This window comes from Myxocyprinus asiaticus, chromosome 8, assembly GCF_019703515.2.
Source record: "Myxocyprinus asiaticus isolate MX2 ecotype Aquarium Trade chromosome 8, UBuf_Myxa_2, whole genome shotgun sequence".
NCBI lineage: Eukaryota > Metazoa > Chordata > Actinopteri > Cypriniformes > Catostomidae > Myxocyprinus > Myxocyprinus asiaticus.
The window spans coordinates 3,418,568-3,432,500 of NC_059351.1; the positions used below are offsets into that span (position 1 = coordinate 3,418,568).

The 13,933-nt window shown below is 34.5% G+C and overlaps 1 protein-coding gene across 1 annotated transcript in view; it reads left to right on the forward strand.

Moving 5' to 3' along the window:
* LOC127444944 (adhesion G protein-coupled receptor L3-like) overlaps positions 1-13,933 on the forward strand; it is a 163,162-nt gene that overhangs the window by 138,636 nt on the left and 10,593 nt on the right. Inside the window, exons 18-21 of the mRNA XM_051704623.1 lie at positions 1,495-1,586; positions 8,091-8,259; positions 10,755-10,883; positions 13,202-13,298. Coding sequence (XP_051560583.1) covers positions 1,495-1,586; positions 8,091-8,259; positions 10,755-10,883; positions 13,202-13,298 — 487 coding nt within the window. The remainder of the gene's footprint in view (positions 1-1,494; positions 1,587-8,090; positions 8,260-10,754; positions 10,884-13,201; positions 13,299-13,933) is intronic.

Genomic DNA, 13,933 nt, shown 5'->3' on the forward strand with positions numbered 1-13,933 from the left:
TTCGCTCGCAATAAATTTTGTTCGCTCGCAATAAGTTTTGTTCTCGCAATAGTTTTGTGTTCTTTCGCAATACGTTTTGTGTTCTTTCGCAATAAGTTTTGTGTTCGCTCGCAATAGTTTTGTGTTCTCTCACAATAGTTTTGTGTTCTCTCGCAACAGTTTTGTGTTCTCTCGCAATAGTTTTGTGTTCGCTCGCAATAAGTTTTGTGTTCTCTCGCAACAGTTTTGTGTTCTCTTGCAATAGTTTTGTGTTCGCTCGCAATAGTTTTGTGTTCGCTCGCAATAAGTTTTGTGTTCTCGCAATAGTTTTTGTGTTTCGCTCGCAATAAGTTTTGTGTTCGCTCGCAATAGTTTTGTGTTCTCTCGCAATAATTGTGTTCCCTCGTAATAGTTTTGTTCACTTGCAATAGTTTTGTGTTCTTTCGCAATAAGTTTTGTGTTCACTCGCAAGTGTTTTGTGTTCTCTCGCCATAAGTTTTGTGTTTCGCTCGCAATAAGTTTTGTGTTCGCTTGCAATAAGTTTTGTGTTCTCTCGCAATAGTTTTGTGTTCTCTTGCAATAGTTTTGTGTTCGCTCGCAATAAGTTTTGTGTTCTCTCGCAATAGTTTTGTGTTCTCTCGCAATAGTTTTGTGTTCACTCGCAATAAGTTTTGTTCTTTTGCAATAAGATTTGTGTTCGCTCGCAATAAGTTTTGTGTTCTCTCGCAATAGTTTTGTGTTCTCGCAATAGTTTGTGTTCTTTCGCAATAAGTTTTGTGTTAGCTCGCAATAAGTTTTGTGTTCTCTCGCAATAGTTTTGTGTTCTCTCGCAATAATTGTGTTCCCTCGCAATAGTTTTGTTCACTCGCAATAGTTTTGTGTTCTTTCGCAATAAGTTTTGTGTTCACTCGCAAGAGTTTTGTGTTCTCTCGCCATAAGTTTTGTGTTCGTTATGCAGCGCAGCCACATGCGTCTCTCTCTCTCTCGACCTGGCGTCTCAGGCTCCCCTTTATCTCGCTCTCCTGCTGATCAGCTGATTCAGCGCCGGCCATACACCCTCATGGCCCGGCCACACCCTCCTCCTCGTCAGACTGACATTTTAATATTTTTACAAAATCTTTTCTTTCCATCATCTTTCATGATGTGAAACGTCACTTCCAATGTCACAACTTGGCAACTCAGGTATCACCTAGAATTCTGAGTTTCACTCTTGTAAATAACACTTCTCTTGGTCATTCGTGTGCCCCGGAACTCATAATTACTGCATAATATCAGCACTCTGGGAATGCCGCTTGTACATTCAGTTTAGAGGACCAGAACTAACTGTTGTAGGAATAAAAATACACGCCAGTAACCTTTAGAAAATGATTATAATTACAGATAGATAATTAAAAATCCATATCCAGAAATAACAAAAGACAGCAAATTCATTGGTTAAAAGGTGTGGGAACCCAGTTTTATACTTGTAAACAGTTACTGCATGTATTTTATAATTTATGCTATTTTGTGTTGCAGCTCAATGTTATTTTCCTGGGTATTGCGCTGTATAAGATGTTTCACCATACGGCGATTCTTAAACCTGACTCTGGTTGCCTGGACAACATCAAGTGAGAAATTTATGCTTTATTTGTGGCTGTGTGTGTTTGTGTGTGATACATTGTTTTTCTCGGCTCGCACTGCTACTGTCTCCATTGTCACTAAACACATAATTGTCCTTTATTACCTGACCATTCCTTAGAGGTGATTAAATGAGAAGAAAGTTCTAGCGCCTGTCTAAAGTTAGGCGCATTTTAAGGTCTCTTTTTTTATCTGTCATATTCTCCTTGATGCTTAAATTCTCACGGGACAAAAACAGGAATTATTAAATAAAAAAAAACTCTTATAAATTATATTCCCTGTGCTATTTATTCAAATGAAGTATTTTTGAAATACAGTTGCTAGGGCATGAGAGACTGGCATATCAGGGTGTACTGAAGTACAGCCAGTGATATGGGGGTTTAGAAAATGTGCTATTCACAGTGTGTAGTATGCCTCATCTATACTCATCAGCCCAATGGCAGACAGTAGATGCTGAATCTAGGTTAGTTAGCATATTTCAGTAATTGATTATTCTTTTTGATGTATAGAACACAATCTGAGGAGTCACTGTTGAAATCTGTGTCCCAGATGCAGAATTTCTGCTGCAATTCAGAAAGTATTTGAACACTTGGAACCCTCATGTTCTGTTGAGTTTGTCTTTATCTAGGGATCCCAGACTCCCCAAGGATGTACCTAACAGAAGAACACAGTGAAACTTTTCTTCTTAGCATACATACTGTACATCTTACACTCTGCCTTCACAAGTACTAGTGTCATTCTCTAACCCTATTTCCTTAGTACTGTTACTCTCTTTGTCACCAAACCAGTAACAAAAAACATTTTAGGACTGTTTTATTGAACAGAGAGGAACAGCTCTAGAACCAGGACACAAGATGGCTAATTTAATCAATTCTATGTTGGTCTTAAGTTAAAGTTAGAGAGTCTGGCCCAGTCGGAATTGCAGCCTCAGCACAAATTTCATCCACAGATTTAAAGCTGCAGTGCATAGAATAGATCAGCTCTGCTTCTGTAAGCTGATTGGCTACTGAGATCTTCTTAGCCCCTCCCACTGTAACAATTTCCACTTTGTTAGAAGGTGCATGGGCTCCTAAACCATCTTGTTACTCTGTGTGTTTGTTTACTTGTATATTTATTCATTTTCATCTCACATTATCAAATTCCACTCAATGCATGTATGTAAAATTGTGTCGACTGGGAAAATACAACCATATTTCACCATCATCATCAAAAGTAAACTTTTTGGTAATGAAGCCTGTATTTAGAATGCATATAAGGGTATTCTTAACACATTATAATGTATGCATAATGCCTTATAATAAACCTTAAATATGCTGAATTGTCTCAACAGTAGAAATAATTGTGACAGCAGTTATAATATGATACTTATCTATTTATGGTTATAACTTTTAAGAGTATACTGCATTATAACGCATGATCAACACCACGTTTTATCCACATTTATTTTAAGTTATAATGTATTATAGGTCTCATAGTTACAGTATAAAGTATTGTACGTTTTATATTTTGACAAAAGATCAAAACCTACACAATATCTTCCTACAACTTATGAGTGGTCTTTTACCGCTTCAAGTCAAATGACAAATGCAATGTCTTCTTGTAAACATCTATAAGGCTTCATAATGTGATCATAATCATTTATAAGTGGTCTTTGTCTGCTTTAAATAAAGTAATAAAAGCTAAAGTAGGTCTTCTATTAAACAGCCATATGATATTATGAAGTGGTTATAAGACACATTTGCTTTGAACATTTTTATTGTAATACTGAGAAAATAAAATATATAATAAAATCAATGAAATCACCTAACATTATTTCAGATGTAAAAGAGTTATCAGCTTAAAATTGATTACATTAAAATGAACATTGGCCTCAGAGGAAACACTCAAAAAATGAAAAAGGCTAGGCACTGGAACTGTAAATTATGGATTTTTACTCATTTGCACACTGAGAATGTACGAAGTCACAAGAACATTTATTATAAGGCTTTATTCATACATTATAATGTGTTAAGAATACCCTTATAATTCATTATAAATACAGGCTTCATTGTGTGTTATAATGCATCATAACCTTAAAAGTTATAACCACAAATAGGTAAGTGTTATATCATATTATAACCATTGTTACTATTATTTATGAGACATATTATAAGGTTTATTATAAGGCATTATACATACATTATAATGTGTTAAGAATACCCTTATAATGCATTATAAATACAGGCTTCATCGTGTGTTATAATGCATCGTAATCTTAAAAGTTATAACTACAAATAGGTAAGTGTTATATCATATTATAACCATTGTTATTATTATTTATGAGACATATATAGGCTTATAGTCATTGCATACATTATAATGCGTTAGTACTTATAATGCATTATATATCAGGCTAATCATGTATAATGCATGTAACTTAAAAGTATAACTACAAATGGAACATATTATAACCATTGTTACTATTATTTATGAGACATATTAAGGTTCTTTATAAGGCATACATTATAATGCCTTATAATGCATTATAAATACAGGCTTAATCATGTGTTATAATGCATCGTAATCTTAAAAGTTATAACTACAAATAGGTAAGTGTTATATCATATTATAACCATTGTTATTATTATTTATGAGACATATTATAAGGTTCATTATAAGTCATTATGCATACATTATAATGCGTTAAGAATACCCTTATAATGCATTATAAATACAGGCTTAATCATGTGTTATAATGCATCGTAATCTTAAAAGTTATAACTACAAATAGGTAAGTGTTATATCATATTATAACCATTGTTACTATTATTTATGAGACATATTATAAGGTTCTTTATAAGGCATTATGCATACATTATAATGTGTTAAGAATACCCTTATAATGCATTATAAATACAGGCTTAATCGTGTGTTATAATGCATCATAATCTTAAAAGTTATAACCACAAATAGGTAAGTGTTATATCATATTATAACCATTGTTATTATTATTTATGAGACATATTATAAGGTTTATTATAAGGCATTATGCATGCATTATAATGTGTTAAGAATACCCTTATAATGCATTATAAACACAGGCTTAATCGTGTGTTATAATGCATCATAACCTTAAAAGTTATAACCACAAATAGTTAAGTGTTATATCATATTATAACCATTGTTATTATTATTTATGAGACATATTATAAGGTTCATTATAAGTCATTATGCATACATTATAATGCGTTAAGAATACCCTTATAATGCATTATAAATACAGTCTTCATCATGTGTTATAATGCATCGTAATCTTAAAAGTTATAACAACAAATAGGTAAGTGTTATATCATATTATAACCATTGTTATTATTATTTATGAGACATATTATAAGGTTTATTATAAGGCATTATTCATACATTATAATGTGTTAAGAATACCCTTATAATGCATTATAAATACAGGCTTAATCATGTGTTACAATGCATCGTAATCTTAAAAGTTATAACCACAAATAGGTAAGTGTTATATCATATTATAACCATTGTTACTATTATTTATGAGACATATTATAAGGTTTATTATAAGGCATTATGCTTGCATTATAATGTGTTAAGAATACCCTTATAATGCATTATAAATACAGGCTTCATCGTGTGTTATAATGCATCGTAATCTTAAAAGTTATAACTACAAATAGGTAAGTGTTATATCATATTATAACCATTGTTATTATTATTTATGAGACATATTATAAGGTTCATTATAAGTCATTATGCATACATTATAATGCGTTAAGAATACCCTTATAATGCATTATAAATACAGGCTTAATCGTGTGTTATAATGCATCATAATCTTAAAAGTTATAACAAAAAATAGGTAAGTGTTATATCATATTATAACCATTATTGCTATTATTTATGAGACATATTATAAGGTTTATTATAAGGCATTATGCATACATTATAATGCGTTAAGAATACCCTTATAATGCATTATAAACACAGGCTTAATCGTGTGTTATAATGCATCATAATCTTAAAAGTTATAACTACAAATAGGTAAGTGTTATATCATATTATAACCATTGTTACTATTATTTATGAGACATATTATAAGGTTTATTATAAGGCATTATACATACATTATAATGCGTTAAGAATACCCTTATAATGCATTATAAATACAGGCTTCATAGTAAGTGTGAGCAAATTGTTCATTGTATTTGTGTTTTCCATTTCTTGAGTTTGTTTTGTTTTATTTATAATGTTTATGAATCATTCATCAGCCTCATCTGTCTTTTCCTTTGTTTTTTTCTTTTCCATCCTTTTTTTCTGTTTTACATTCCAGCATTCTGTTGAAACATGGCTTGTTATGGATAGTCACTGGTAAGGGTCTCTAGCCAATCAGAGTGACAGTTCTCAGAATCCTGCATTCTGATTGGACTGTTTAACCGTGTAGTTCCTCCACTGTATGATTGACTCTTAATGTTAAATTGATTGCAGTGATTCGTCAATTCTCCAACATGGTTCATTAAACTCAAAATGTAATTATAAATCTTCATGAGTGCGTGTTGTCTGTCTGTATCAGTCCCAAGTTGGTTCACAATCAATATTTCTGTCTGTCTGTCTGTCTATCTGTCTGTCTGTCATTCTTTCCATCTTGATTTGTCATTGTTTATTGATTATTATTGTCTCTGATGGAAACAATAATACTTATTTAATGTCTCTCTGTATTTATCATCCTCCCAAGAGTTTACTGTCTCTCTTTCCCCCTGTCTGTTTGTATGTCTCTCTCTCTCTCTCTCTCTCTCTCTCTCTCTTTCGCTCTCTCTAATGATCTTTAGTGCCAAACATTAGCCTGTCAAATTAGCACAATTTACAGTATAAATGGGTTGCAGGTTGAATGTGTGTGTGTGTGTGTGTGTATGTGTGTGACCCTAAAGAGTAAATAACATCACTAAATGGGTGTGAGACTTATTGCTAAGTACAGACTAGTAGACATTATGGCTGGAGCCAGCGTGACATTTGACTGCGGTGCAATAATGCCCTTTATAGACAGTTTATATTCTGATCTTATTAATGTTGAACTGAAGAAACAGATACTGGCCAATAAAATGGCAATATTTTACGTAATATACTTGGGTAATATAAAGTGGCTGAGGTCAGCAGTGTACCGCAAATCTTTGAGGGTTTACCCACGAACTGTGAGACAGGACCCGCCCACAAGTAGTGAAGTTATGCATGCAAGTCATTTTTTTTATCAGGGTTAAATAGCATAAATTGTGGAGACAGATATTATTTGGGAAATGTACCCTAAGTCACATTCACTTTTTGTCTTTTTTGCCATTTTGTTACCATTCACACATCAGCACCGATATGCAGTTTAACTCTGTGATGTAATTTGCCTTAAAGGCTTTTGGTCTTGCGTATACATTGTTCCCGATGGAGGCTAGTTGTTTTATCATATGTAACAGAATGACTTACTGTTTCTGTAAGCTTTTGACTTATTTCTTCATCGCCTTGAATGAAGAGAAATGCGTTAGTTTCACTAAAATAAGAGAAATGTGGTTAAAGGAATATTCCGGGTTCAATGCAAGTTAAACTCAATCGACAGCTTTTGTGGCATAATGTTGTTTACCAAAAAAGTATTGTGACTCGTCTCTTCTTTTCTTTAAATAAAAAGCAAAAACTGAGGTTACAGGGAGGCACTTACAATGGAAGTCAATGGGGCCAATTTTTAGAGGGTTTAAAAGCAGAAATGTGAAGTTTATAATTTTATAAAAGAACTTACATTAATTCTTTTGTTAAAACTCATGTATTATTTGAGCTGTAAAGCTGTTTAAATTGAAATTTTTACAGTCGTTTTAGGGCTTTAGGGTTTGTTGACATTACAACAAAGTTGTAAAAATGGCTATAACGTTACACAGAAAAGGTTAGTAAGTGATTTTATCACACTAAAATCACTAAAAGTTTACAAGAACATTGTTTACATCTTGTGGCTATACTTTTGAAACAGTATTTTAATGTTCAAATATTGACCCCCATTCACTTCCATTGTTAGTGTCTCACTGTTATCTCGATTTTTGCTTTTTTTAAAGAAAAGGAGGAACGAGTCGAAATTAATTTTTGTGGTAATCAACATTATACCACAAATGCTGTCAGAGCTTAACATGTATTGAACCCAGAATAGTCCTTTAATTTTGCGGAAAGAGACCAGGTCATAAGTGAAAATGTGTGTTGTGTGCATGGGCGTTGATTCCAGGGGGGATGAAGGGTAGGTAACCCCCCCCCCCCAAAAAAATAATCAAGACTAGCTAGAACAAACACCCCCAATATTTATAACTTATTTATACAAAGATATGTAGAAGAAACCCCCCCAATGATCAAACCAAATCTACACCCTTGGTTGTGTGTGAAGAAGAGAGAGAAAAAGAATTACAAACCTTTGACATGGTAATGCACTGTTTCATTTCATACTCTCTCTCTCTCTCTCTCTCTCTCTCTCTCAGGTCATGGGTTATAGGTGCCATAGCTCTGCTGTGTCTACTGGGTTTGACCTGGGCGTTTGGGCTAATGTACATCAATGAGAGTACAGTCATCATGGCCTACCTCTTCACCAGCTTCAATTCTCTGCAGGGAATGTTCATCTTCATATTTCACTGCATCCTGCAGAAGAAGGTGACACACACACACACAAAACACACACACACACACACATAAACATAAACATAGAAAGTCACATATATTGGAGACCGGGGCTAGATGAGATGCAGGGTATATCTCAGTAACAATAAGGTTTTGAGTGAAATGTCCAGTTACACAAATGCTTGTTTACACTAGCAGTTTTGTTTGTCGCTTTCAAACACCTACTGCAAAATTCTCTTAAAGGGATAGTTCACTGGAAAAATGAAGATTCTCTCATCATTTACTCACCCTTATGCCATCCCAGATGCGTATGACTTTCTTCTGCTAAACACAAATGAAGACTTTAGAAGAATATTTCGGCTCTGTAGGTCCTTACGATGCAAGTGAATTTTTAAGCTCCAAAATCCACATAAGGGCAACATTAAAGTACTTCAGACAACTCTGGTGGTTTAATCCATGTCTTCTGAAGTGATATGATAGGTGTGGGTGAGAAACAGATCAAAATTTAAGTCCTTTTTTACTATAAATCTCCACTTTTACTTTCGCTTTCAGAGTTTAACCACTGGAGTCCTTTTTTCCTTTAAATTCTGCTCGCTGCTCAGTCAATCTCCACTTTAACTTTCACATTCTTCTTGTGTTTTTGGCGATTCACATTTTTTGTGCATATCGCCCCCTTCTGGGCAGGGAGGAGAATTTATGGTAAAAACTGACTCACTCACACCTCTCATATAGTGTCTGAAGATATGGATTTAACAGTTTAAGCCTTTATGTGAATTTTGGAGCTACAAAGGTCTGATCACCATTCACTTGCATTGTATGGACCTACAGAGCTGAGATATTCTTCTAAAAATCTTCATTTGCCCTAATAAATGTTATACATTTATGCAATTTATAGTATTTGTTGGCCAAAACAATGGCTTGATATTTTTGTATGTTACCTTTTACATTTCAGCTGTTTCATAATTATTTATATAATTATACTATTTACATTAAGTGCTTATTAAAGGCTGTAAGTTGCTGTTTAATAGAAGGTTCCATTGTGACAACTTACCCCATTTATAGCATGGCATGTTGTCACACTATAAGGGGTAAGTTGTCACAATGTAACCTTCCATTAAACAGCCAATTAAAGACTATATGTACTGGGGTAAAATGACGCTATGTTTGTTGCCAAGATCTTAAGGTATGTGCCAATTCCAAAATTGACTTTAAGAAGTAAACACACCCTGAGAAATATTCACTTGAGTATACTGTAAATAGTGTGGCAACTACTGTGATCCCAGTTTCCGCTGTGTAATCCATACAGCTGCAGTATCGCAATCATGTGCACACACACATTTAGGTTCAGTTGACCTCTTTCCTGGGCATTTTTACAGAGGGTTTACTGGCCTCTTATTAGTAATAAGCTCATTAATCAACCCTTCTGTCACATGCATGCTCAATTAGAGACCCTTAGCTCATCAGATTTATTTAGCTCATGATAGATTTTCTGATGGCCTTTAGCATGAAAGTGCTCATATCCACATTAGACCGGTGCATTTTAGCCTTGGAAGCAAACCATTATTGATTAGGGAAAAATAATATGTGCATGTGTGAAAACTCCCATGCACCGACGGACAGAATTATTGGGTCGTACTGTACTGTGCAATTGGATTATGTATTCCATTGCCCAACCTTAAAACTGAAATGTCAATGTATCATTTTCCTTTTACATTAAATAGAAGTGCATGCAGGCAACTTCTAAGCACAAAGTGAATGATTTGATCTATTTTGAACTTATATATCGGACTATCTACCTAATGGATCTTCATGCATTATGTATTCCCTCGAAAGCCCAGAAAAGACTGTTTTTTTACACGAGGGATTGATCTTGGTTTATTTGAGCATTGTGGAGACAGCAGTGATATAAATCTTAATCTGTAAATCCTGTTTGATTGAGGTCTTTACAGAGAAGTTGGGTGTGTAGTCATCCATAGAGACGGAGAATAAAACCGATGGATTTTATTTGGCCGATCTTAGAGAGCCTTCTTTCAACAGCTGCACAAACAATAACAAAACTTCCATGTTAACAACATTAAAAAGCAATTACAGCTGTATTATTGCTGATACAACTGGGAGTTTGTACTGATATTTGGTCATCACTGTTATTATGTCTAGGTTTTTGCATGGAGCAATAAAAATGTTGGTCTCTGTTGCTTGCAAATGGAGTGAGGGTGGAAGGAGAAAGGTTGTGTTGTTTGAAGCATTAGGAAGGTCGTCCAGCATGCTAACGATTGAAGTCAGAGAAATTATATGAGAGTTTAATTGGGTTTCTGTCGTCCACAAAAAAGTTTACTTTCTTGTTCACAAACTTACACACACACTTTACACACTGAGAAAGTACCAATAAAACTAGCACGCGCACACACACACACACACACACAAACATTTGAACATATGTTCACTTGTCCCCTGAAAACAAATCACCTTTGTTTACCCAACTGTGTGTGTGTGTGTGTGTGTGTGTGTGTGTGTGTGTCTGAGTGTAGGTCCGTAAGGAATACGGCCGGTGTCTCCGAACACACTGCTGCAGTGGAAAGAGTGTGGAATCAACCATCTCCACTTCAACTAAGACTAGCACAGCCCGCACACCTGGACGCTATTCCACCAATTCACAGGTAACACAAACATGCACGCACACACACACAGGATTTATCTATCTATCTGTCTGTCTATCTATCTATCTATCTATCTGTCTGTCTGTCTGTCTGTCCTTCTTTCTTTCTCTCTATCTATCTTTCTGTCTGTCTGTCTGTCTGTCGTTCTTTCTCTCTATCTTTCTGTCTGTCTGTCTATCTATCTATTTATCTGTCTGTCTGTCTGTCTGTCTGTCCTTCTTTCTATCTATCTGTCTGTCTGTCTATCTGTCTATTTATCTGTCTGTCTGCCTGTCTGTCTGTCCTTCTTTCTATGTATCTGTCTGTCTGTCTATCCTACTATCTATCTATCTGTCTGTCTGTCTATCTGTCTATTTATCTGTCTGTCTGTCTGTCTGTCCATCTGTCCTTCTTTCTATCTATCTGTCTGTCTGTCTATCCTACTATCTATCTGTCTGTCTGTCTGTCTATCTGTCTATCTTATCTGTCTGTCTGTCCTTCTATCTATCTATCTATCTATCTTTCTGTCTGTCCTTCTTTCTCTCAGTCTATCTTTCTGTCTGTCTGTCTATCTGTCTGTTTATCTGTCTGTCCTTTTTTCTATTTATCTGTCTGTCTGTCTATCATTCTATCTATCTATCTATCTATCTGTCTGTCTATCTGTCTGTCTGTCTGTTTGTTTGTCTATCTATGTTGCACCAAGTAAACAAAGTCATGTTCTCTTAAAAAAGATCTCACTTATCACATTGCCGCAGTTCTATGGGTGTTTTTATGACAATTTTACACACAGGTGGGGCACATTTTCATGATCTCACAGACTGGCCCAGCACATACCGTACACACAACCCCAGAGGATCCTCTAAACCATCTCAAACAAATTTTCTAGGCCAGTGACTGGTGAACCTGTTAACAGTCAATTCAGTCATCAGCCTGTTATTTTATCCGCACAGAGAGAGCACTTTAGCTCAGCCATTCTCTCATTCATGAATGAATACTGTCCCACATGACCAAATGTCACAGTCAGCCTTACTTGAGCACTCAGCACTCACAATTCATATATATATATACTGTATATCATCATACAGCTTTTCAATATTTCTATTTACTGATATAGAGTGCTATTATGTGCAGAAAGAAAAATCAAAACCAACTTCATGGGATTTCTGCAGTATGTATTAAAACATGATATGATATTTAATGTTATCAATGCTAAAGGTCAATTCCATCAGAGAAGATTTACACCAAAAAAGTCATGACATGTAGAGGCCGATCGATAGTGAATTTTGACGATACCAATAACTAAGGTGGTGGGAAAGGCCGATAACTGATTAATCGGCCGATAGTTTTTAAAATCAATTTATAGAATGTTAAAAAAATATTCTTAGTCTTCCCTTACTTTGATGGGCACAGACATAGAGGCTACAAGAGTCCAACATAAAAAAAATCCCAGATTCATTTTTTTTTTATGCAACCTAATTGCCAATAATAACCAGAAAAAAATTACAATTTGATGCATAACGTGGGATGTTTAACTATAAGCAAGCTCGAAATTCACCTCGGACTCTTATTTTGAAATGGTGGAGAGTTTCCTCCGTTACAATGCTCTATGGTATGGTATTTACCAAATGAAGCTTTTTGTAGCCAATATATACACGAGATGAGACATATTTAATCAGACGAGGTTTTTTATTGTTATTTACAAGATATATAGTTGGAGACACAATATTTGTGCTGACGGGCCACGCTTCCATATAATCATAATTGTTTGATAAAAAGTGATGTTTTGTATTTATTTTTGGTGAAAACAATAATTAAACTAAAGATGTGCATTTCCGGATAGGGGTAGTTGAAAAATAACACAGACAACTTTTTATTCAACATATACAAGTGCATAATATAAGTTTTTCACCATTTCAATCACCCCATAGCTCTCTCTCTCTCTCTCTCTCTCTCTCTCTTTTTTTTTTTTTTTTTTTGCAATTTACTTTAATAGTCCTGCTGTTCTAAGTTTAAAATTGTAAATATTTTATGTAGTTAATATGAGGTTAAAAAACCTACATGCATTGTAATTATACAAGAACTGGACAAATGTTGTTTTAAAGTAGTTTTATAGTAAGTATAGTAAAAATGTTCACACCATACAGGACACGGCTGATGACAACTACATACAGTATATACTAAATATGCTTTCAGTCATATGAACAGCATGCCTTTGACATTCTAGAAGACTATTATACTGTTACTGCTTCATAAGTCTCTATTTCATTGTTTGCTTTCTTTGGAAAAAATTTCCTTCCAATCCAAAACTAAAACAGTCAGTCTTTCGCTTGTGTTCTCAGAGTCGTATTCGAAGGATGTGGAATGATACTGTCAGGAAGCAGTCAGAATCATCTTTCATCACGGCTGATCTGAACAGCTCAGCCACACTCAACAGAGGTAAATCCATCATGCACACAAACAAGCGCCCATGTGGACACATGGATAAGATTCATACACAGTACAATATACATATAGAAGTCGGGACAGTTTGAGATAGTTTCGTCCTGACTGAATGTACTGTATATTAGAATTAGATTGAGCTTTATTGCTAAATATTGCTACACAAACAAGGAATTTGTCTTGGTGACAGAAGCTTCCAGTGCACAAACAATACAACAGCAAGACGGAGATAATAAAAATATAGAATAAAAATAAAAAGCGAATAAAAATCTAAGTATATATAGAAATACACAGTAAGACAAAAACAAATATATATATATATATATATATATATATATATATATATATATATATATATATATACTGTATATACGTATGTACAAATATAAATCTGTTATATACAGATAGTACAAGGGAATGTAATGGCAGAAGAGGTGGGATATGTTGGATAAATATAAATAGACTAAGCTGTATATTGCACATAATTAACAGTGGGGCAGTTTTAACAGTTCATGAGATGGATAGCCTGAGGGAAAAAACTGTTGCTGTGCCTGACAGTTCTGGTGCTCAGTGCTCTTTAGCGCCGGCCAGAAGGCAACAGTTCAGAAAGGTAGTGGGCTGGGTGAGTGGGG